We start from the raw sequence: 21,266 nt of genomic DNA on the forward strand, positions 1-21,266 counted from the left end.
GAAATATTTCAAAAACCTCCTCCGAGAGGGGAGCAATGGAAACAGGCTGTGAAGTAGGTGTGTGTGGGTCTCTAACAATGTTTTGAGCTCTAAGCACATAGCGCTCATAAGCAGTATCTTGAATAACGGGAGTCGAGCTTCCTATAATCTTCTTGGCTGTCCTCATCCCTTTCTGTAGGGACTTTCTGTCTGAGGCACTGCTGCCACCAAACCAAACCAAGCAGTGATGCAGTTTGTTAAAACACTCTCAGTTGTGCCTCTGTAAAAAGTGGCCAGGACAGAAGGAGAAAGACGTGCAACCCTTCTTGGTAGTAGACTTTCTTTCTTTTAGGTTCACATTGAATTCACTGATGGCGATGAGAAGATCACTCTAGAAGGACCCACTGAGGAGGTGGAATTGGCCCAAAGCCAGATTCAAGAAATCATTCGGGACCTGGTGAGTCCTCTTGTGAATCTTACATGTACTTTCTCTTTTTTTGTCAGACTCCTCTCTATAGCAGGAAGAACAAACCTTTTATATCCAGGTCAATAATTTATCTGTGGCTAGTGATATTAGGAGTGTCCCCTGTAGGAGAGATGATGCAGAACTATTTTTAGAAGAGTGTGCTTAAAACACCAAATACTGTCCTTTTCCATGTGTTATTTTGCCTCTTAAAACTTTCTTGTAAATGAATCCAGAAATTGGAGCCCTACCTATTCAAACGTGCCGTAGAATTCCAATGAGAAAGCTGCAGTTCTGTGGGTTATCTCTGCCTCCTACAGTTTGATACCAGCTTTTGCCATGTTGTGAATGGAGGTGATGGTTCAGTGGTTAAAAGAAGCTGGGCTTGTCGGTTGGAAAGGTGACAGCTCAGGTTCGACACCCAGCACTGCGCAACAGGGTGCGCTCGGTTCCTTGCTCCAGCTCCTGCCCCTCCTAGCAATTTGAAAGCATGCAAACGCGAGTAGATAAATAGGTACCACCAAGAATCTCAGAAGAGCTTTGTTGTTGCTAGGATAAGTAAATCATAGATTCAAAGGACTAGAAGGAACCTTGGTGGTGAGGGAAGTGAGAGAGTGTGCCTGACCAGTTCGGTTTTACATTAGCATGGGAGTCTCCAAACCTGGCAATGGGAAGACTTCAATTCCCATGGCTGGCTGGGAATTCTGGGAGTTGAAGTCTGCAAGTCTTCAGCGCGATTTCTGATGCCCAAGATAGAATCTGACTTGTCTGAGGCTCCATGTTTGTCTTGCAAGTCTTGTGTCTCACCACTCCGTTCTCTTCTGCAGCTCAGACGGATGGACTACACCGAAGTGCTTATTGACCAGAGATTTCATCGTCATCTGATTGGGAAAAACGGAGCTAACAGTGAGTCTAGAGAGCAATGAAACAACCCTGAGGGATTTGAGGTGTCTAGAGTAGGGTTAATTTTCCCAGCAATTACTGTGAGATTGAAGCACACACACAACACTAGATAACAGCTAAATCTTTTCTGTTAACATTTCCCTGAGTGTTCATGGAGATTCTCAGTCATCCAACATCCATGATTTGTCCCAAAAGGTTATTTTTCAAAAGACAGCTGGACTTTGTTTTATCTTGAAGACGTTTCGCTTCTCATCCAGGAAGCTTCTTCAGTTCAGTTTAAGAACTGAAGAAGCTTCTGGATGAGAAGCAAAGCTCTTCAAAAGAAAATAGAGTCGAGTTGCATTTTGAAAAAGCACCTTTGGGATTTCCCAAGATGACCAATAAGTGACGGAAGCCAAGTTGTCGCTTTTTTGCTTCCTAAAGAGGTTAACCAGCCGGCCCTTTTCCTCTTCCATATTGGGTGTTAATCTTTTTTTCAACTGCGACCCAGATTCTCATCTGCGTGACTTGGTTCAAGGCTATGGGTAGCATTTTCGCTTCCGCCTTTTTATTTCCCCATCAACCCACAAAATAAATTGATCTTGCTCCAACCCTGTATCGTAGGTTATCTTGACAGAGAGATTAACTCAGGCTCCCAGGTATTTTTGAGGAGGGGAGTATATTCTTTTTAAAAAGATCTGATCAACTCTCACAGACAAAAGTAAAATCTCTTGGCCTTTGCTCCCTTTCTGACAGTTTTAAGGCTCCCTCTGGTGCATTACCATAAAATTTAACTACTCAAAAGGAATACGGTAGTCCCCTACTTACAAAAGTTCATTTAGTGACCATTCAAAGTACAATGGTGCTGAAAAAAGCGACATGGCTGTTTTTCACACTTGTTGCCGCATCCCCGTGGTCAAGTGAACTAAAGGCAAATGGTTGGCAACTGGCATGTACTTATGAAAGTTGCAGTGTACCTTTTGTGATTTTCTGATAAAGTCAATGGGGAAGCTGGATTCACTGAACAACCATGTTACTAACTTTTAACAACTGAAGTGATTCACCTAACAACTGTGGCAAGAAAGGTCATAAAATGGAGCAAAACTGACAAGATCGCAACTACCTTGCTTAGCAACAGAAATTTTTAGGCTCAGTTGTGGCCGTAAGTTGAGGACTGCCTGTATAATAATTTTTAAAAAAGCCTTTAAAGAGCCATAGACAGCATGTTATTTTTCTTTAGGTGTGCAACTTGGGAGCAGAAAGAACGAAGATTTATGGAGGCAGAGAAAATGAATGACATCCTTGTCTTTTTCTAAAATCTAGCTGTCTTGACTTAGCAACAGAAATTTGGGTTCAGTTATGGTTGTATGTTGAGGGCTATCTGTATTTATTTTTACCAAAACTCTTAATTGTAAAGAATTTGTTGGTTTTGTTCACGGGGTCCACCCCAATTCGTTTTTTTAGTTTTAGGGGATCACAACCAAGTTAGAGAATTCCTAATTATTAACGATCCCCAGAGGAATGTCGGCAAAGAAGCAGCCTGTTATCAAAATAAAATGCTTATTCTTAATTAAATCATGTGACCTGTTCCATGAGAGGAAGGGTTCACTATGAAGGGTTGCATGGGAAAATTTAAGAGTTGGTTCTACTTTTTTCTGTGCTGCAGTTATGCGTTCAATAAAGCTTTGCTTTGGGGATTTTAAAGTTTCTTTGTATTTTCACAAGAGCCTCAGTGGCACAGTGGTTAGAGTGCAGTACTGCAAGCTACTTGTCATGTCCCTTTTGGAATCTGATTCCAACAGGGAGTGGGAGTGTGGTTGTGGAAGAAACTGGGGAAGGGCACAGTCTGGCTGGGCAGAGCAGGGAAGAGGTAGAGCAAGGGAGAGGGAATTCAGAGGAAGACCCAGGCCCACCCCCTCTTCATCCTAGGGCATGCAGGGAGGAACGGAGAAGGGAGCAACGTGAGTTGCGTGGCTTACCGGGAAGGAAAGGGCCCTGATTCTCTTCATTAGCTGCAGCTGCGAACACACTGTTTAAAAAGGGAAGCTGCGCACAGCAAGTTGTTGGAAGCAAATTGTGAATTTATCTGGTATTGTCGTGGCTTATCTGTGTTTCTGGCGTATTCCCAACTGTATGAGTGTTGCCGTGCTTTCAAGTCTGAAAGTCTTTCTCCTGCCTTGTCAAGTTAATTACTGCAGCTTTATTCGTTTGGATTTTTGGTTACAGTCTGTATGTACCTTGTTTTGGATTGAATTTTCTATAGTTAAAGGCTGTTCCTAGGAGAGTTTTTTCCAGCCAAAGGTAACCTGGACATTGGGGGCAAAGTTGGAGATAATAAAGGGACTCTTCTTGCTTATTTGACTGTGTTGCCTTTGTGCCCCGCCCCGGGTCATTACACTATTTCTGCTGCTGCCAGCTGCCTGCAATTTGGCAGATCGAATCTCACCAGAGCGCAATATGCTGATTCTGTAATCTGCTTAGAGAAGGCTGGAAAGCACTGTGAAGCGGTATATAAGTCTAAGTGCTAGTGCCATTGCTATTCATTATCATACCGTGTTTCTCCAACAATACGGCCTCCACCAATAGGAAGGCCCAGCATGTTTTGGGGCATAAAATCAAATTAAGCCCTCCCCCAAATTTAGGCCTATCTTAAAATATGCAAAATAAGGGGAAGGGCAGGAGACTTTTGCCGTTAGGAGCGCCCGGCGGGCAATTCCTCGCCACCAGCCGCTCCTAACGGGCGATCATCAGCGGCGGAGAGCTCCTTACTCCTCACCAAACACCTTTGCTGCAGACACCTTTGGCACCCGCCGCTGTTGCTTTCCTTCTGCCCATTCCGCTGCACGCGTTTGGAGCTGGCGCTTCCGTGTTTGGAGTGTCGCCGCCATTTGAGCTCCAAACGCGGAAGTGGCAGCTCCAAACATGACGGCGGGCAATCTTTATTTTGGTCACGCGAAGTTCAAAGCGAGCAAGAGAGGGAGACTGCGATGCCTCCATCCGAGATGGCAACCTCACGAGTGGATCACAACGTGGCTGGAAGCCCGAATCGGCGGGATACGATGGCGATCTTTTTGGAGCGAGAGGAAAGGGGAGAGAAGAGTTGCGGCGTAATTTGCAGGAGAAGTGGGTGTACCCCACGGCAGGGAGCCCAGGAAGAAGGGCCGGTAGGCAATGGAGAGCGCCCGTAGCTCCGGAAGCAGCCTAGAGACGCGCCGGGAAAGGCGCAGATGCTGCCTTGTAGTCCCCAAACCAACTGCGTGCGCCACCTTTAGTTATGTGCGCTCCGCTCTCTGGGCATCTCCGTGTGATTGTGACCCTGTCCTTTCCACCTGGCGCCCTTGCTGCTTTCTGGCTCTTTAGCGACCAGCTTCGCGTTTGGAACACGCTCGCGTTTGGAGTTGGTTTGGGGACTACAAGGCAGCATCTGTGCCTCTTCCCGGCGCGTCTCTAGGCTGCTTCCGGAGCTACGGGACGCTCTCCGTTGCCTACCAGCCCTTCTTCCTTGGGCTCCCTGCCGTGGGGTACACCCACTTCCTCCTGCAAATTACGCCCGCAACTCTTCTCTCCCTTTCCTCTCGCTCCAAATAGATTGCCATCGTATCCCGCCGATTCGGGCTTCCAGCCACGTTGTGATCCACTAGTGAGGTTGCCATATCGGATGGAGGCATCGCAGTCTCCTCTCTTGCTCGCTCTGAACTTCGCGCGGACCAAAATAAAAAGATCGCCCACCATCATGTTTGGAGCTGCCACTTCCGCGTTTGGAGCTCCAAATGGCGGCGACACTCCAAACATGGAAGCGCCAGCTCCAAACGTGGTGGCGGAATGGGCAGAATGGAAAGCAACACCGGCGGGTGCCAAAGGTGTCTGCAGCAAAGGTGGGAGTAGGGAGCTCTCTGCGCTTTGCCATGATCACCCGTTAGGAGCGGCTGTTGGCGAGGATGCAAGGGGGGGAATTAAGTCACTCCCCGAAAAGACGGCCTAGCCGTTTTTTCGGGGCTCAAAAAAAAAAAAGGCCCGGCCTTATTATGTGAGAAACACGGTACTTTGTTGGAGAAAGGGGGAAATAGTTGCCCTGCCCTGGGAGAAGTGGATTTCCCTCTGATGCTCTTTTCTATATTTTTCCCCCAGTCAACCGCATCAAGGAACAGCACAAAGTCTCAGTCCGCATTCCTCCCGACAGTGAGAAGAGCAACTTGATCCGGATTGAGGGAGACCCTCAAGGGGTTCAGCTGGCTCGTAAGGAACTCCTGGAAATGGCAGCCCGGATGGTAAGGAGAGCATCAAGCATCTTTCTGTGTATTGGCTGGAAGTCCTCAGGGAAGGGGTCCAAACAAATGGCTGGTTTGGGACCGGGTGGAACGCCTTTCCTGAATGGTGGTTTCTCCTAGGAAAATGAACGCACCAAGGACCTGATCATTGAACAGCGCTTTCACCGGACAATCATTGGGCAGAAAGGCGAGAAAATTAAAGAAGTCCGGGACAAATTTCCAGAAGTAAGGAATTCCCTTAGAAACATGTTCTTAGCCTTTTGCAAAAAAAGTATTTGCAGATTTCTGGCAAAAATGCAACAGTTTGTTTTGGGGTTCTGAGTAGGCTTAGTGCTTTATTTTAGCTTACATTAAATATATTTTATATTTCAATTTGTTGCTTTTGTAGCTCCTCTTTCTTCTGGGACGCTGGAGACGTGTCAGGTGGCAACAACCAAAGTCACTCATGAAAAGCTTGTCATCCATTTATTGACTTTTACCTGTATTACAAGAATCTCCTGAGGCTGCTTGCCTTCTCTGGGAACACCCCAATAAGGTTTCATGGATCTTGGGAAGAGGGACAGTCAGGCTTATGCCTTTTGCAATTACACAGGGAATCAGGGCTAGTTCCCCACTTGAGCCCCTCCTTCCAGCCAGGCTGGCAGTTTCCCAACAAGAGGGCGTGCATGCAAGTCTCATTTTATTCTCATAGCAATAGCCCTCTGCGATTACTATGGAGAGCCAGCCCTCTATAGCTGCAAAGAGCCATGAACTTACTTTAATACTGAGATTAAATTTTTCTGGTTAGCACTGAACACTCTATATACTCAAAACACTAGACTGAAACTGAACAACTTTGTCCTCTTTACAGCTTTGTTGTATCACAGTCTTTGCAGATACTGTTAGACAAAGATCAGTATTGCTTGACATTCTAAGAAATTAGTTTATGTTTAATGCAGAATGTATTGAATCTCTGCCTTTTAAAAAGAAAAGTACACCCTTTTCAGAAAAGTGTTGAAGGTCCAACTATTTTGTCGGGCCTTTTAACTGCTAAATAGTCTTGGCACACATTTTAATTTAACTTGTCAACTTTTACATGCCATTTTTGTTTCTTTTAAATATAATTAGCCAATTTGAAAACTTGCCAAGGGGAGAAGTGGAATGCGGGGGGAGGTATAAATTAAATTAATAAGACCTGGCGCCCTTGCTGCTTTCTGGCTCTTTAGCAACCGGCTTCGTGTTTGGAGCACTGCCGCTGTTTGGAGCTCCAAACGGCGGCGGAAGCTCCAAATGCGGAAGCTCCAAACATGACGGTGGGCGATCTTTTTATTTTGGTCCGCGAAGTTCAGAGCGAGCATGAGAGGAGACCGCGATGCCTTGCCAAGAGCCAGAAAGCAGCAAGGGCACCAGGTGGAAAGGACAGGGTCGCGATCACACGGAGATGCCCAAAGCATGGAGCGCACATAACTAAAGGCGGCACACGCAGTTGGCTTGGGGACTACAAGGCAGCATCTGCGCCTCTTCCCGGGCGCGTCTCTAGGCTGCTTCCGGAGCTACGGGACGCTCTCCGTTGCCTACCAGCCCTTCTTCCTTGGGCTCCCTGCCGTGGGGTACACCCACTTCCTCCTGCAAATTACGCCTCGCAACTCTTCTCTCCCTTTCCTCTCGCTCCAAAAAGATCGCCATCGTATCCCGCCGATTCGGGCTTCCAGCCACGTTGTGATCCACTAGTGAGGTTGCCATCTCGGATGGAGGCATCGCAGTCTCCCTCTCTTGCTCGCTCTGAACTTCGCGCGGACCAAAATAAAAAGATTGCCCGCCGTCATGTTTGAGCTGCTACTTCCGCGCTTGGAGCTCCAAATGGCGGCGGCACTCCAAACACGGAAGTGGCAGCTCCAAACATGGCGGCGTAATGGGCAGAAGGGAAAGCAACACCGGCGGGTGCCAAAGGTGTCTGCAGCAAAGGTGGGAGTAGGGAGCTCTCTGTGCTTGGCCATGATCACCCGTTAGGAGCGGCTGTTGGCGAGGATGCAAGGGGGGGGAATTAAGTCACCCCCGAAAAGACGGCCTAGCCGTTTTTTCGGGGCTCAAAAAAAAAATAAGGCCCGGCCTTATTATGTGAGAAACACGGTAGATAGATAGATAGATAGCAATAGCAATAGCACTTAGATTTATATACTGCTTTATAGTACTTTACAGCCCTCTCAAATGTTTACAGAGTCAGCATATTGCCCCCAACAATCTGGGTCCTCGTTTTACCTACCTCGGAAGGATGGAAGGCTGAATCAACCTTGAGCCTGGTGGGATTCAATCTGCCAAATTGCAGTACTGCACTCTAACCACTGTGCCACTGAGATAGATAGATAGATAGATAGATAGATAGATAGATAGATAGATAGGAGCTCACCTCTCTTCCTTTTCAAACTTCACATGTTCTGCCACTCTGCCCTATAGGTAATCATCAATTTCCCCGACCCTTCACAGAAGAGTGACATTGTACAGTTGCGTGGGCCCAAAAACGAGGTGGAGAAATGTGCGAAGTACCTACAAAAAGTCATTGCAGAATTGGTGAGTCTAGTTGGCTGAGCTTCCAGAAAACCATTTTAGAGTCCTTTATGCCAGTGGTCCCCAACCACCGGGCCCCAGACCAGTACCGGTCTGTGGATCATTTTCTACCGGGCCGCCGGTTTGCTGGGCGCCGCCATCTTGTTTCGACAAGAAAGTGCTTCCGGGTGAGCTTTTCCGGTTGGAAAGCGGCGTTTGGGTGCTGAAGGAATCCTCGCGCCTTAGTTTCATCGAAGCGGGGGGGGGCGGCTTTGAACGAAGAGCCGTCCCGATGGCGGAGGAGATTAAGAAAGCACAAAAAAGCACAAAAAAGGTACAAAGGAGGAGTTGAAGGTGGCGGGGTGAAGCGGGGGACGGCTGGCTGGCCGGTCACTCGGCTCGCCTTGCCTTGGTCCTGCGTGCTGATGCCGGTACCGGGCCGTGGATCATTTTGTGATGCTGGTACCGAGCCGTGGCACAAAAAAGGTTGGGGGCCACTGCTTTATGCCATTGGGGTTATTAAAAAGAAAGGCTTCCTCTCCTTTTCAGTCATTGGGGCATAGAGAGGAGATACCATCTGATCTTTTCTGGATAGTTGGGGCTCTGCAATTCTGCTCTGTGTGGTGAACTACCACAGCACATATTCCTTGCAATGGTTATAATTGCAGTGAGGAATGACAATATGTATCAGGTGTGAAATAGCAAGTCCACACTTGAAGGTCCATTTAAACTGATTTATTGCCAAAAACCCATGCATAGGAATTTTCTCAACTAATGGACAACATCAGCTTGGAGTTAGATATGGATCAACAGAATTGGACTTAGTCCACTTGTGGCTATATAGGGATTCTAGGCTGATTCCTCTTTTGACTCTGCCCCCAGATTCTGCCACTCCTTCTCCTCAAATATGTAGTGCTGAAGCTCTCTTCCTGTGATGTTAGGTGGCTAGCATACCTCTATACCAGGGATGTCAAATTTGCGTTGTCACATTGTCATCACGTGACATATCGCAACATTTTTCCTGTTCGGTAAAATGGGAATGGGCGTGGCCAGCACATGACGCATCCAGCCCGTGGGCTACGAGTTTGACACCCGTGCTTTATTCCTACAGCAGAGGGGTCAAATTCGATTTCATTAAGGGTTCATCAGGGTTGTGTTTGACCTTGGAGGCCAGGGTGAGCGTGACTGGGATGGGTGTGGCCAGCATGATGTCACTTGTGTTAGGGGGCACCTGTGGTGGCCTGAGCGCTCTGCCAGCGAAAATGGGCTCCCAAGCTTTGTTTTTGGCTGCAACGGCCTCCTGCAACCCTCTGCCAGCAAAAAGGGAGCTTGAGGGAGCTCTATTTTTACTGGCAGAGGCACCCCAGGCCAGTCCTTTGCTGTTTCCATGGCGGCCCTGCGAGCCATATCTAAACACCCCACAGGCTGGATCCAGGCCCCGGGCCTTGAGTTTGACACCCCTGCCATGGAGTCTGAGCAAGTCAGAGGCTGGGCTACAAGGCCAGATACCTTAACAGAGGTGCAAACAGAATCTGCAAAGACGAAGTCAGGTTAGCAAAGGCTCAGAACGAACAAAGACTTGCAACAAAAGTCAGAGATAATAAAAAAAGTTTTTTCCAACATATAAATAACAAGGAAAAAATCAAGGAAACAGTCAGTCCACTAAAGAGAGAAGATGGCAAGGAAGTAACAGGCAACAGAGAGAAAGCGGAACTGCTTAACTCATTCTTTGCATCTGTCTTCACGCAAAAAGAAACTATAGCTCAACCCACCAAAAACATAACTGTAAAAGACAGACCAGAAATAAAAGTTAAAATAAGCAAAAAAAATAGTAAGAGAACACCTGTCTGATTTTGATGAAAACAAATCACCGGGGCCTGATGGATTACATCCCAGAGTTTTAAAGGAGCTGGCAGAGGTCATCTCAGAACCACTGCACCATATCTTTCAAAAATCCTGGAGCACCGGGGAACTACCAGAAGACTGGAAAAGAGCTCATGTGGTTCCCATCTTCAAAAAAGGGGAAAAAAACAGACCCAGGAAACTATAGACCAATCAGCCTAACATCAATACTCGGAAGATACTGGAAAAGATAATAAAAAAACAGATCTGCCAACATCTAGAAACAAGTAAAGTAATAACTAGCAGTCAGCATGGGTTTGTTAAGAACAGATCATGCCAAACCAATCTTATTTCATTCTTCAACACAGTGACTAAATTAGTAGACCAGCAAAATACTGTGGACATAATATATTTAGATTTCAGCAAAGCATTCGACAAAGTAGACCACAACCTACTTCTTAGTAAGCTAGAAAAAGGTGGAATAGATAGCACCACCAACGAGTAGTCCTTAATGGGTCTAAGTCTACATGGAGGGAAGTAAATAGTGGGGTGCCACAAGGTTCTGTCTTAGGCCCAGTATTCTTCAATATCTTCATTAACAACTTAGATGAGGGAATAGAAGAGGAACTTACCAAATTTGCAGATGATACTAAGCTGGCAGGAATAGCTAACACCCAAGAAGATAGACTCAAGATCCAGGTGGATCTTGACAGACTAGAACACTGGGCCATATCTAACAAAATGAAATTCAATGTAGAGAAAAGTAAAATCCTACACTTAGGCAAGAAAAACCAAAAGTACACATACAGACTGGGTGAAACCAGGCTCAATAGCAGTAAATGTGAGAGGGATCTTGGAGTCTTATTGGACAACCAGCTAAATATGAGCCAGCAGTATGCAGCAGCAGCCATAAAAGCTCATGCAATCCTAAGTTGTATTAACAGAGGGATACAGTCAAGATCAAGGGAAGTACTAAAAGAAGAAGGTGAGTAGAGCAGGAAGTGAAATCTCTCGCTTATTAACACCCTTCCTTTTCTGTGCCTTAGATCGAAAACAGTTTTTCCATCCCGGTTCCCATTTTCAAGCAATTCCACAAGAACATCATTGGGAAAGGAGGCACCAATATCAAAAAGGTAAAAGGAGGAGGGTCTCCCCACCTTTCTTCTTTGTGCATGTATGTGCACATGTTGGTACATGTCTCTTTTTATGGAAAGGGTCAGTGGGTCAAGGATTTAAGCCTAGGTGTATAAGTCTAGAAGGTTATGCTGCAGCTTTATATACATTAGAGTACTCACAAGTCACACTGGATTCCAAAACTGTTGTGATTGACAGACCCTTGGAGTTGGAGATTCTGAGATTCTCCCCCTACTTGGGGCTCTAAATAGAGGAAGTCAACGCCCATTGAGCATATGTGGTCCACGTAGGTTCCTGACACAGTCCTATCACCTTGGAGGAACCCCTTCCACCCATCATCTCTGAGGGCAGTTCCTTGTAGAGCTCATGAGGGTAATCTAGACTCGAAGCTCTGGGGTTTGATGTTGTCTCTTCACAATAGATTCGAGAGGAAACCAATACCAAGATTGACCTCCCTACAGAAAACAGCAATTCTGAAGTGATCCTGATCACCGGGAAGAAGGCCAATTGTGAGGATGCTCGGGATCGTATCTTGGCCATCCAGAGAGAGCTGGTGGGTGTGTGAATCATTTTCCTCCTCCTTCTTCTCTTCCTCCTCCTCTTTAGCACTCTGAATGTGCTGCTAACACATCATCAGGGTTGGTGTAGAGAGCTTAATTCAGTCTGTTACACCAACAGTTTCATTTCAGGTTTTCAGCAAATCGCGTGATCACCGAACCAGTTGTTAAACCTGGAGAATCCCTGTTTTTAATCCTGTTAGTACCACATCAACTTATACTTGCACCTTATAGAATAAAGTAGAGTAGAAGAATAAAATAGTATCTGGATAGAATAGAATAGAACAGAATAGAACAGAACAGAACAGAACAGAACAGAACAGAACAGAATAGAATAGAATAGAATAGAATAGAATAGAATAGAATAGAATACTTTATTGGCCAAGTTTGATTAGAGATACAAGGAATTTGTTTCCGGTGTGTAAGCTCTCAATGTACATACAACAATTGTGATACCATTAACATATTGTAAAATACATTCATCATAAAATATTAGGTATAACATTTAGTGATAATCATGGATACCAAATAAGCAATCAACATAAATCACACAAAGTGAACGATATGAATTGTAAGATACAAGCAACAAAGTTATAGTCATAAGAAGATAAGGAGATGGGTAATAGGGAAGATAAATAAAAGTATTTGAATCCTTCCACCTTTTTTTCTGTTTGGGAATTTTTAAACCCAAACGTTTTATTTTTTATTTTACTTACATTTACTGCTGAGCCTCTCACCAAAAGGTATCTGTCTCCTGTTGGAATAAGGAACAGAAATCTGTGGGGTCTTTGATGCTCTCTGAGCTTGGTGGTTTTCTTGCAGGTGTTTCATTATCAAACTAGGGAATGTCACAACACTGATGATGTTACCTACCTTGGTAATGAAACATCTCAGAAAACCTCCCAAGCTCAGAGAAACACCAAGGATCTCACAGCTTAACGCTGAGCTACCAATATTCTCTCCTGTCAGAAGAGAAATCAGACATGATGAATTCTGCAGAGGCAAGATTGTTTATTTGTTTTGAACTTGGATGTTGTAGCTTTTTATCTTCTTGCCCTCAGGCTAACATCAGGGAAATGGATATCTCCATCCCAGCCAAACTGCACAATTCGCTGATCGGAGCCAAGGGGCGGCTGGTGCGTTCAATCATGGAGGAATGCGGCGGGGTGCACATTCATTTCCCTTCTGAAGGCTCGGGCAGCGAGAAAGTCACCATCCGAGGCCCTGGGGAAGAGGTGGAAAGAGCGAAGCGCCAGTTGCTGCATCTCGCTGAGGAAAAAGTAGGTGGTTGGTAGAGGTCCATCCCCAGTTTGGTGGTTTGCAGAGCAGATTAACAGATAGACAGAGTTGGAAGGGACCTTGTAGGTCATCTAGTCCAACCCTCTGCCCAAGCAAGAGACCATGCACCATTTCTGACAAATCCAATCCCTTCTTGAAAGCCTCCAGTGATGAAGCTCCCACAACTTCCGAAGGCAAGTGGTTCCATTGGTTGGTTGATCTCAGTTTCTCAAAGAAAGAACAGCTCTAAAGAGCCTGAACAGTAAGGATGTGGACTCGCCTTGAATTAACCATTAACCAATTACTGTTAATTAGGTATAATCAGAAAATAGTCAGGTATTTAGGGTATCAAGGAAAGGAGAGACACCATAAAGCCGGGTTGGGGAACTATGGCAACTTTACAATCTGTGGACTTCAACTCCCAGAATTCCTGACCCAGCAGAGCTGCCTCAGGAATTCTAGGAGTTGAAGTCCACAAATTGTAAAGTTACCATAGTTGCCCATCCCTACCATAGAATTTTTCTCCTTAGCTCTCATGCCCTTCCTTAACTCTTTCATTGCCACACTCAACTTCAGGTTTTAATTAATATTTGCAGGACTCTGTCCTTTCTGGTAGTCGACATTAAATCTACATTTTTTTTCTGAAGCGTTCTGGCCAAAGATATGAAAATTTAGCTTTTCTTTCTATGTAGACCTCATTTTTTTTTCTACTTAAACATTGTTTTGTGTTTTTCCTTGTAAAAAAGAACCTGGAATTGGAGCACAGATCACCTACATGTATAAAATTTTAATTCTATTCAAGGCTAGGAATAGGTAGCTAAGTGATATTTTGGAATACAGACTCCATTTTCCATATGTGCCATGGAGAAACAAATATTGGCAGTAAGAACTGAACTTTATCTTGAGTACATACAGTCCTCGACTTATGATGACAAGTGGAACCAGAATTTCCATTGCTAAGCAAGGCAGTTGTTAAGTGAGTTGCACCCGATTTTACAACTTCTTTTGCCATGGCTGTTAAACAGATCACTTCAGACCATGAATCACATGGTAGTTCACTGAATCCAGCTTCTCCTGCTGACTTCGCCTGTTAGAAGTCAGCTGGCAAATGGCGACCACCTGACCCTGTGACATCGCAATTGTCATAAATATATAGGAGATGACTAGGCTGAGCCTGAGGGAGGGATCAAATGCATCTATAAGTCACGAGTCCCTGCACGCCTGCAAGCGATTTATGTCCAGCCTATCTTGAATGCCTTTCTTATCTCCTGCTAATTTGCCTTGGCGGTTAGTAGCTCAGATTCTTATAGAGCACTTAAGCTTGCGGTAAATCTTTACACTCACTTGAACTGCCTGAATCTCCTGTTTTGCCCGGAACTTGGCAAAATACATGCTAAGCACCCAAATTTTGATTGTGCGACCATGGGAATAGTGCCATGGTGTAAGAGTGAAGATTAGATACAGTGGAACCTCTGATCGGGAACGCTTTCATTCGTGACCAAATTGGGTGACAAACAAAAGTTCTTACCTCTGGTTGTGAACAGGTACTCGGGTGGTGACCAAAGGCCGGTGATTTGCCCATCCATGTCGATTTCCCTTTCTGCACCACGCCATTTTTGTTTTTACATGCATGCATTTCCGGGGACAAGCAAATCGGGTGACGATCGAATTCTCAGAATGGATTACGGTCATCACCTGAGGTTCCACTGTATAACTCACTTTTTTCAGTGCGGTTATAACTTCAGGTGGTGGAAGGCAAGAATCACTCGTCCTACTTGAGCCTTTTGGAGAATCGATGCATGCCCCTGTTTTCTTCCTGCAGCAAATCAACAATCACTCAGTGGAATTGCACGCCAAGCCAGATTACCACAAGTTCCTGATTGGGCGTGGAGGTGCTAATATCCGCAAAGTGAGGGACCGTACCGGTGCCCGGATCATCTTCCCCACTCCTGAGGATAAGGACCAGGATATTATCACTATCATGGGGAAGGAGGATGCAGTACGGCAGGCCCAGCAAGAACTGGAGAGTCTCATCCATAACTTGGTACGGGTCGTACAGCTTTGGCAGGGGTCTCCATGGTTGGCAACTTTAAGACTTGTGGACTTCAGCTCCCAGAATTCCTCTGAAGAATTCAGGGAATGGGAACACTTGCCACACCCAATTTGCTGCGACCAACTCGCTGCAGCCAACTCACCATGGCCAATTCGCCACAGCCAACTTGCAATGGGAGAACTCGCCACAGCCAACTCTCTGCAAGACAACTCTTTGTGGGACAATTTAACAGTTCTATTTAATTATTTAAAACTAGCTGTAACCTGGCGTTGCCATTATTTATCCTAATTCTATATTAGAAAAAGCCCTGATTTCTCAACCTGGAATAAACATAATTTCTAATGTTGGATTTTCCCGGTTGCCAGAGAGAGCCCCCTTGTGGAGTACTGTGAAGTTGTTACCATAGCAACTCCACAGCGCTATACAGTAGAAGCCATTTTAAGGCAGTATGGTAGAATCCTTTTGAAGGCACAACAGGCTGTATCTTAACAGAACACACAAATTAGGGGTGTCTTAGCACCACAGTATTTGTTTCCAGACAGTAGGTAATCTGTTACCAAGTTTGGTTGAAATTGCTTGAGGCGTTTCAGAGTTTTGCTGGAATACACACACACACACACACCCACACCCATTTTCATATATTATAGATAAATAAATAAAAAATATTTTAATTTTTGCCATTCACGTGTCATTCTGTCCTTCCTTTTGCATCCTTTAATGACTCTATTCCAACATATATTTGATATCAATGTAACTCTTGTCCTGCAATGAGTTGTCCTGCGGTGAGATGGCTGTGGTGAGTTGGCTGTGGTGAGTTGGCTGTGGGAAGTTGGTCATGGCAAGCTGGCTGCATCGAATTGTCATAGACCTGATGGTGTTATGAGCTCATCACACCATTGCTATGACTTCTTTCATGTAGGTTGATCTTCTCTTAACATGTTTCTCTTCTAGAGGGTGGGTTGGTAGAGATGGAGGACTTCCAAAAAAGCTCTGTAGAGTTTGATTGTCTCTATTTTGGAGGGGGAAAGATAACTATAACTGTTTTGAATTAGGAAGGTTTTATATTTTTTGCAATTCCTGCTTGAAAGAAACCGGTAGGAATTGTTGGGTCAGGGCTCCTCCTAGGAATTCTGGGAGTTGAAGTCCACAAGTCTTAAAAGTTGCCAAGTTTGGAGACCGCTGAGGGATGGATGGAGTTGGGGTGAGATGCTGGATCAAGAGTAGGCGTCCTGCATTCTTTCCACACAACCTTACCCTACAGTTGTGGCTGCAGGAGTTGCAGTCACTATTTTCATAAGGGTTGAAACCTCCCCTTATTCCTCATTATTCCTCATAACAATATTGCCGCTAATGGTTTTACCGGGCCAAATACACTCTTCCCAGATGCGATCGAATTGTGAAAGGTGGAAGAGAAACAACTTTTCTAAGAAGCACGAAAGCTTAGTGACTCCTTCTGTTCCCCACCCGCTACTCTAGGATAATGTCATTGAAGACTCGATGGTGGTGGATCCCAAGTACCACCGCCATTTTGTGGCCCGTCGGGGACATGTGCTGCGGGAGATTGCAGAAGAGTACGGTGGGGTCACTGTGAGTTTCCCCCGGACAGGTGTCCAGAGTGATCACGTGACGCTCAAGGGAGCCAAGGATTGCGTGGAGGCCGCCAAGAAGCGCATCTTGGAGATCATCGGTGACCTGGTAGGTCATGTTCTCATGTCTGGATTGCAGTGGGCATTAAAAGTGACTCTCAGGTGGACCAGAGTGTGAGTCATCTTACCAAAAGCACCTTTCCCATCCTTATACCATGAATCTGCTGACAGAGTGTCTCTTAGTCTCTCCCATTTAATGAACAAATCCCTAGAGCTTACAGCATCTTAAGATAGAAATGATAACCTTTATTTTTTTTACCATGAGCACACGGGCACACATTAAAAATGAAATTCTGTTACCCACTCTCAAAAGAATGTGTGTACGTGTATACACACTGTACAGTAGGCAGATAGGCATACAGATAGATATAGAGATATAGATATACTGTACAGTGTGTGTGTGTGTGTGTGTTTATACATACTGTACATATACATATATACTGTATACAGAGATGGAAATATACTGTACAATATACACACATGTACTGTATACACACACATACATAAATACTGTATTGACACCCCCACCCACCCCCCACCCACACATATATACATAATCACTATCCATTTTCAATACATAGCGGAAAGAGGAAAGTTGAGAGTTCACAAGGTTGATACTAGAGGGAACAAAGCTGTTACTGAATCTGGATGTTCTGCTTCGGATACCGCGAAGCCTCCTCCCAGAAGGTAACAAGGAAAACGGATTGTGAAGAGGACATGTAGCATCCCAGACAATACTGCAGGATGCTGAGCAAGCTGTGCTGTTGTAATTTGGAACAATCCCTGAATGAGCTGTTGTAAGACGAGGCCTATCTGTATGTAATGTTCTCCACCTTTAGTTTCTTACAAAGTAATAAAGATGAGATAAAAATCTAATAAATAAATAAATAAATCAGCACGTGGGCTTTGATTTCTCACCTTTCCCAGGAGGCCCAGGTGGTCCTGGAATGCATCATCCCTCAGTGCTACCATCGGGTCGTCATGGGGGCGAAAGGTTACAAGGTGCAACAAATCACTCGGGATCACAATGTCTTCATCAAGTTTCCGGAGCGAGATGACAATTCAGGTGGGTGGAGTGATGTGGGCAACGTAATTTTCAACCTCCTCTCCCCCCTCCCCCCCAGGTTTTCAGGAAGAAACTTTTTTTTAAGATTCTTTTTTATTTTAATTTATTTTTTTCTTCTCGCAAGCAGGTTCAGAAGCACAGTCTCAGGAAAATGGTGACATGATCCCCGAACTGGACACGAGTCCTCGCAAATGTGACATCATCCTCATTTCCGGACGCAAGGAGAAGTGCGAGGCTGCCCGGGCTGCTCTGCTGGTTAGGATCTTGCCTTCCTACTTGGTTAGGGAAAAGGGTCTTCTGTTTATCCCTATCGACCTGTACAGGGGACCTCATTTGTTTCTCAACCTGTTTTTAACCCAAGAAAGAATCTGGCTAGTATTTAGCAGGGCGTTACATTGGCCTTATGTTCTGTGCTCTGCTGGGTAACCTAAACCAAATTGGACTTACAGCCAGTTACCTGCTAGAGCAGGGGTGTCAAACGCATGGCGTCACAGTGGTGTCCCATGACGTATTGGGACTTTTTCCCACTGAACCGGGTGGGAGTGGGGCCAGCACATGACGCAGCCAGCCCATGGGCCGCAAGTTTGACACCCATGTGCTAGAGCTACCAAACAAGAGAAATATTTCACTATTAAGTAAAAATTATGCAGGTCATCCTCAATTTACAACTATTTGTTTAGTGACCGTTTGAAGTTACAGTGGGACTGGAAAAAGTGACTTATAGCAATAGCACGTAGACTTATATATCGCTTCACAGTGCTTTATTAGTGCCCTCTCTAAGCGGTTTACAGAGTTAGCCTGTTGCCCCCAACAGTCTGGGTCCTCATTTTACTGACCTTGGAAGGATGGGAGGCTGAGCAATGGTTAAACTACAGTTGGTATATATGTGGGCATACCCAAAAAAGCCAATTAATAAACGTGGACATTAGTTTAACAGCAAAAATTAGTTTAACAAACGCAGAATTTCATTTATTGGGAATTATTTTTATGCCATATTTAACTGCGTACCAAGTAGTATTTAAAAAAAATTAAGAATAACAAATACAAAAATTATGTGCTATAAGAAACGAAAAACTAAAAGGAAAAACATATATAAGAGGCCCCTAAAATGAAACAATTAAAACATTTCTTATTATAGTCATTCTTAATCTGTTTCAAAGTTTCTTCCTGAGGTGTTTGGGATTCTGAGAAGCTATTTAGGAATTCCAATTTGAGAATTAGCTTCCAGTTTTTAAGTTATAATGTAGAAAGAACTTTGAGCCTGGTGAGAATTGAACTGCTGAACTGCAGCCAGTCAGCAGAAGTAGCTTGCAGTACTGCATTCTAACCATGCGCCACCATGGCTCATAGTAACACGGTTGCTAAGTGAATCTGGCTTCTCCATTGATTTTGCTTATCAGAAGGTCGTAATAGGTGATAACCTGATCCTGGGAGACTGCAACTGTCATAAATATGAACTTGTCAACTGGCATATATTTATGATGGTTACATGAATCAATCAGTCAGAATAGAGCTGGAAGGGACCCTGGAGGTCTTCTAGTCCAATCCGCTGCTCAAGCAGGAGGCCCTATACCATTTCAGACAGGTGACTGTCAAGTCTCTTCTTAAAAATCCCTAGTGATATCCTGGGGCCATGTGATCTCCTTTTGCAATCTTCTGACCAGCAAAATCAATCGGGAAGCCAGATTCACTTAAAAGCCATGTCTATGGAGATGCTCAAGTCATCCAACGTGGTTGTCCCAAAAGTGTTTTTTTTAGAGAGGCACCTGGACTTTCTGTTTTTTTTTTTCACTTCTCATCCAAGAAGTTTCTTTAGTTCTGACTTGATAGTGGGGGAATGGAAGGATTTATACTCCTGACAGACTGCTGGTCATTTGTATCCTTTTAGAGAGCCACTGAGGCCTCCTGGAGGTTTACCTGTGTCCTCAGGGTTACCTGAGTGGTGCAAAACCCTCCCTCTCCATTGAAAGAGGGCTGTTCAATTTTGACACAGATGGCCTCTTTCAAACCTCTCTGGTTCTCTCTGCCAAAAAAAAAGCGCCCAGATTTCTCTTGGAAAAAAAGCATCTTTGGGGGACTTAAGAGCCAACTTAACAACTGTGGTAAATCTCTTTAACAACTATGGCAAGAAAGATCATTGAGTGGAGCCAAACTCACTTAATAATGGTTTTGCTTAGCAACGGAAATTTTGGGCTCAGTCATGGTCATAAGTCAAAGACTCCCTGTACTACCAAGACGTCAGAAGTACACGTTCTGCTATGCTCCTCTCTCCCCAGGCTCTGGTACCCATCACCATGGACGTTGACGTTCCCTTTGATCTGCATCGCTACATCATTCGGCAAAAGGGAGCGGGCATTCGGAAGATGATGGAGGAATACGAGGTAGGGGGAGACGATCCAGCTTGCAAACCTCCAGTCGGTGTTAAGTTCTAACTTGGTACGTTCTTGACTCTACTCATTTCTGTTTGGAGAAGCAGAAATTTGGAGGGGGGTGGAAATTCTAAAATTCTGAATTTTAAAAGTAGGACTTCCAACAATCTTGATTAACACTCCCCACTTCGTTGTGCAGCAGATATAACTCTAAAAGGCGACAGCACCTCCCATGAAATGGATCTCACCAGCCCTCTGTTCATTTTTTTTAAACATGACGGTTTTCCTTTCTGTAGGTGACCATCTCAGTGCCGCAGCCTGAGCAGCAGTCCGATATCATCAAGGTCACCGGGCTAGTGCCCAACGTGGAGCGAGCCAAGGCCGGCCTCCTGGACAGGGTCAGAGAGTTGCAGGCTGAACAAGAAGATCGGGTACTTCCCCTTTAAAAAAAAAGTTTTAAGGAACAAAAAAAAACCCAAACACAAAATAATACTAAGTGGAGGGAGGGAGGGAGGGAAGGAAGGAAGGGGGAAGAGGGGGAAGGAAGAGAAGGAGGGGGAGAAAGGAAGGAAGAAAAAATGATGGAGGAAGGAAGGTGGTAGAGGAAGGGAGGGAGGAAAGAGAAGGGAAGAAAGAGGGAGGAAGGGAAGGAAGAAATGAGGGAGGGAAGAAGGATGGCATGAGGAGGAATAGAGGAAGGGAGGAAGGAAGGAAGGAAGAAATGAGGGAGAAAAGGCAGGAGGGAGGAAGGAAGACAAGGAGGGAAGGGAGGAGGGAAGGAAGAAAGGGAGGAAGGGTAGAAGAAAGAAGGAAAGAAAGCACAACCTGAAAGAGTAAACACAGGTAGAAGCTGCTTTTGATTTCCTCCGTACCGAACATGAAATATATTTACAAAAATATCTCTACGGTTACCAAAAAAGATCAGGTACGTCAAGTCAGAACTTGCCCTGTGTGTCTCCCCCCGAAAAAATGTCAGGGCATCTCCAGCTGCTCCCCCTCCCCTAAATCTGCCGATGTCCTCTTCTCCCTAGGCCCTGCGAGGGTTCAAACTGACAGTGAGCGTGGAGTCCAAGTACCATCCCAAGATCATTGGCAAAAAAGGGGCGGTCATTTCCCAGATCCGTAAGGACCACGATGTCACTGTCCAGTTCCCTGACAGAGGGGACGAGCATCAGGTAGGGGTCTCTCCCTCTTTGAGTGTGTGAC

At 45.2% G+C, this 21,266-nt stretch overlaps 1 protein-coding gene across 3 annotated transcripts in view; it reads left to right on the forward strand.

The window, feature by feature from the left end:
• LOC113422769 (vigilin-like) overlaps positions 1 to 21,266 on the forward strand; it is a 47,467-nt gene that overhangs the window by 18,219 nt on the left and 7,982 nt on the right. For 2 of the 3 annotated variants that reach the window (XR_015746024.1, XM_087947692.1), the window contains exons 9-23: positions 332 to 436; positions 1,270 to 1,348; positions 5,453 to 5,592; positions 5,713 to 5,817; positions 8,026 to 8,139; positions 11,004 to 11,090; positions 11,513 to 11,644; positions 12,710 to 12,928; positions 14,749 to 14,970; positions 16,456 to 16,674; positions 17,553 to 17,691; positions 17,819 to 17,946; positions 19,968 to 20,072; positions 20,357 to 20,491; positions 21,092 to 21,235. Coding sequence is in view for 2 of the 3 variants with exons in the window: in XM_087947692.1 (XP_087803818.1) it covers positions 332 to 436; positions 1,270 to 1,348; positions 5,453 to 5,592; positions 5,713 to 5,817; positions 8,026 to 8,139; positions 11,004 to 11,090; positions 11,513 to 11,644; positions 12,710 to 12,928; positions 14,749 to 14,970; positions 16,456 to 16,674; positions 17,553 to 17,691; positions 17,819 to 17,946; positions 19,968 to 20,072; positions 20,357 to 20,491; positions 21,092 to 21,235 (2,073 nt within the window). In the remaining variant the exon portion in view is untranslated. Of the gene's footprint in view, positions 1 to 331; positions 437 to 1,269; positions 1,349 to 5,452; positions 5,593 to 5,712; positions 5,818 to 8,025; positions 8,140 to 11,003; positions 11,091 to 11,512; positions 11,645 to 12,709; positions 12,929 to 14,748; positions 14,971 to 16,455; positions 16,675 to 17,552; positions 17,692 to 17,818; positions 17,947 to 19,967; positions 20,128 to 20,356; positions 20,492 to 21,091; positions 21,236 to 21,266 lie in introns of those variants that run through there. The other variant, XM_087947693.1, reaches the window with a different exon arrangement.

The sequence above is a fragment of the Notechis scutatus genome, chromosome Z (assembly GCF_049901735.1).
Source record: "Notechis scutatus isolate UNSWTSFEM ecotype Mainland chromosome Z, rNotScu1.2, whole genome shotgun sequence".
In the NCBI taxonomy this organism is placed as follows: Eukaryota; Metazoa; Chordata; class Lepidosauria; order Squamata; family Elapidae; genus Notechis; species Notechis scutatus.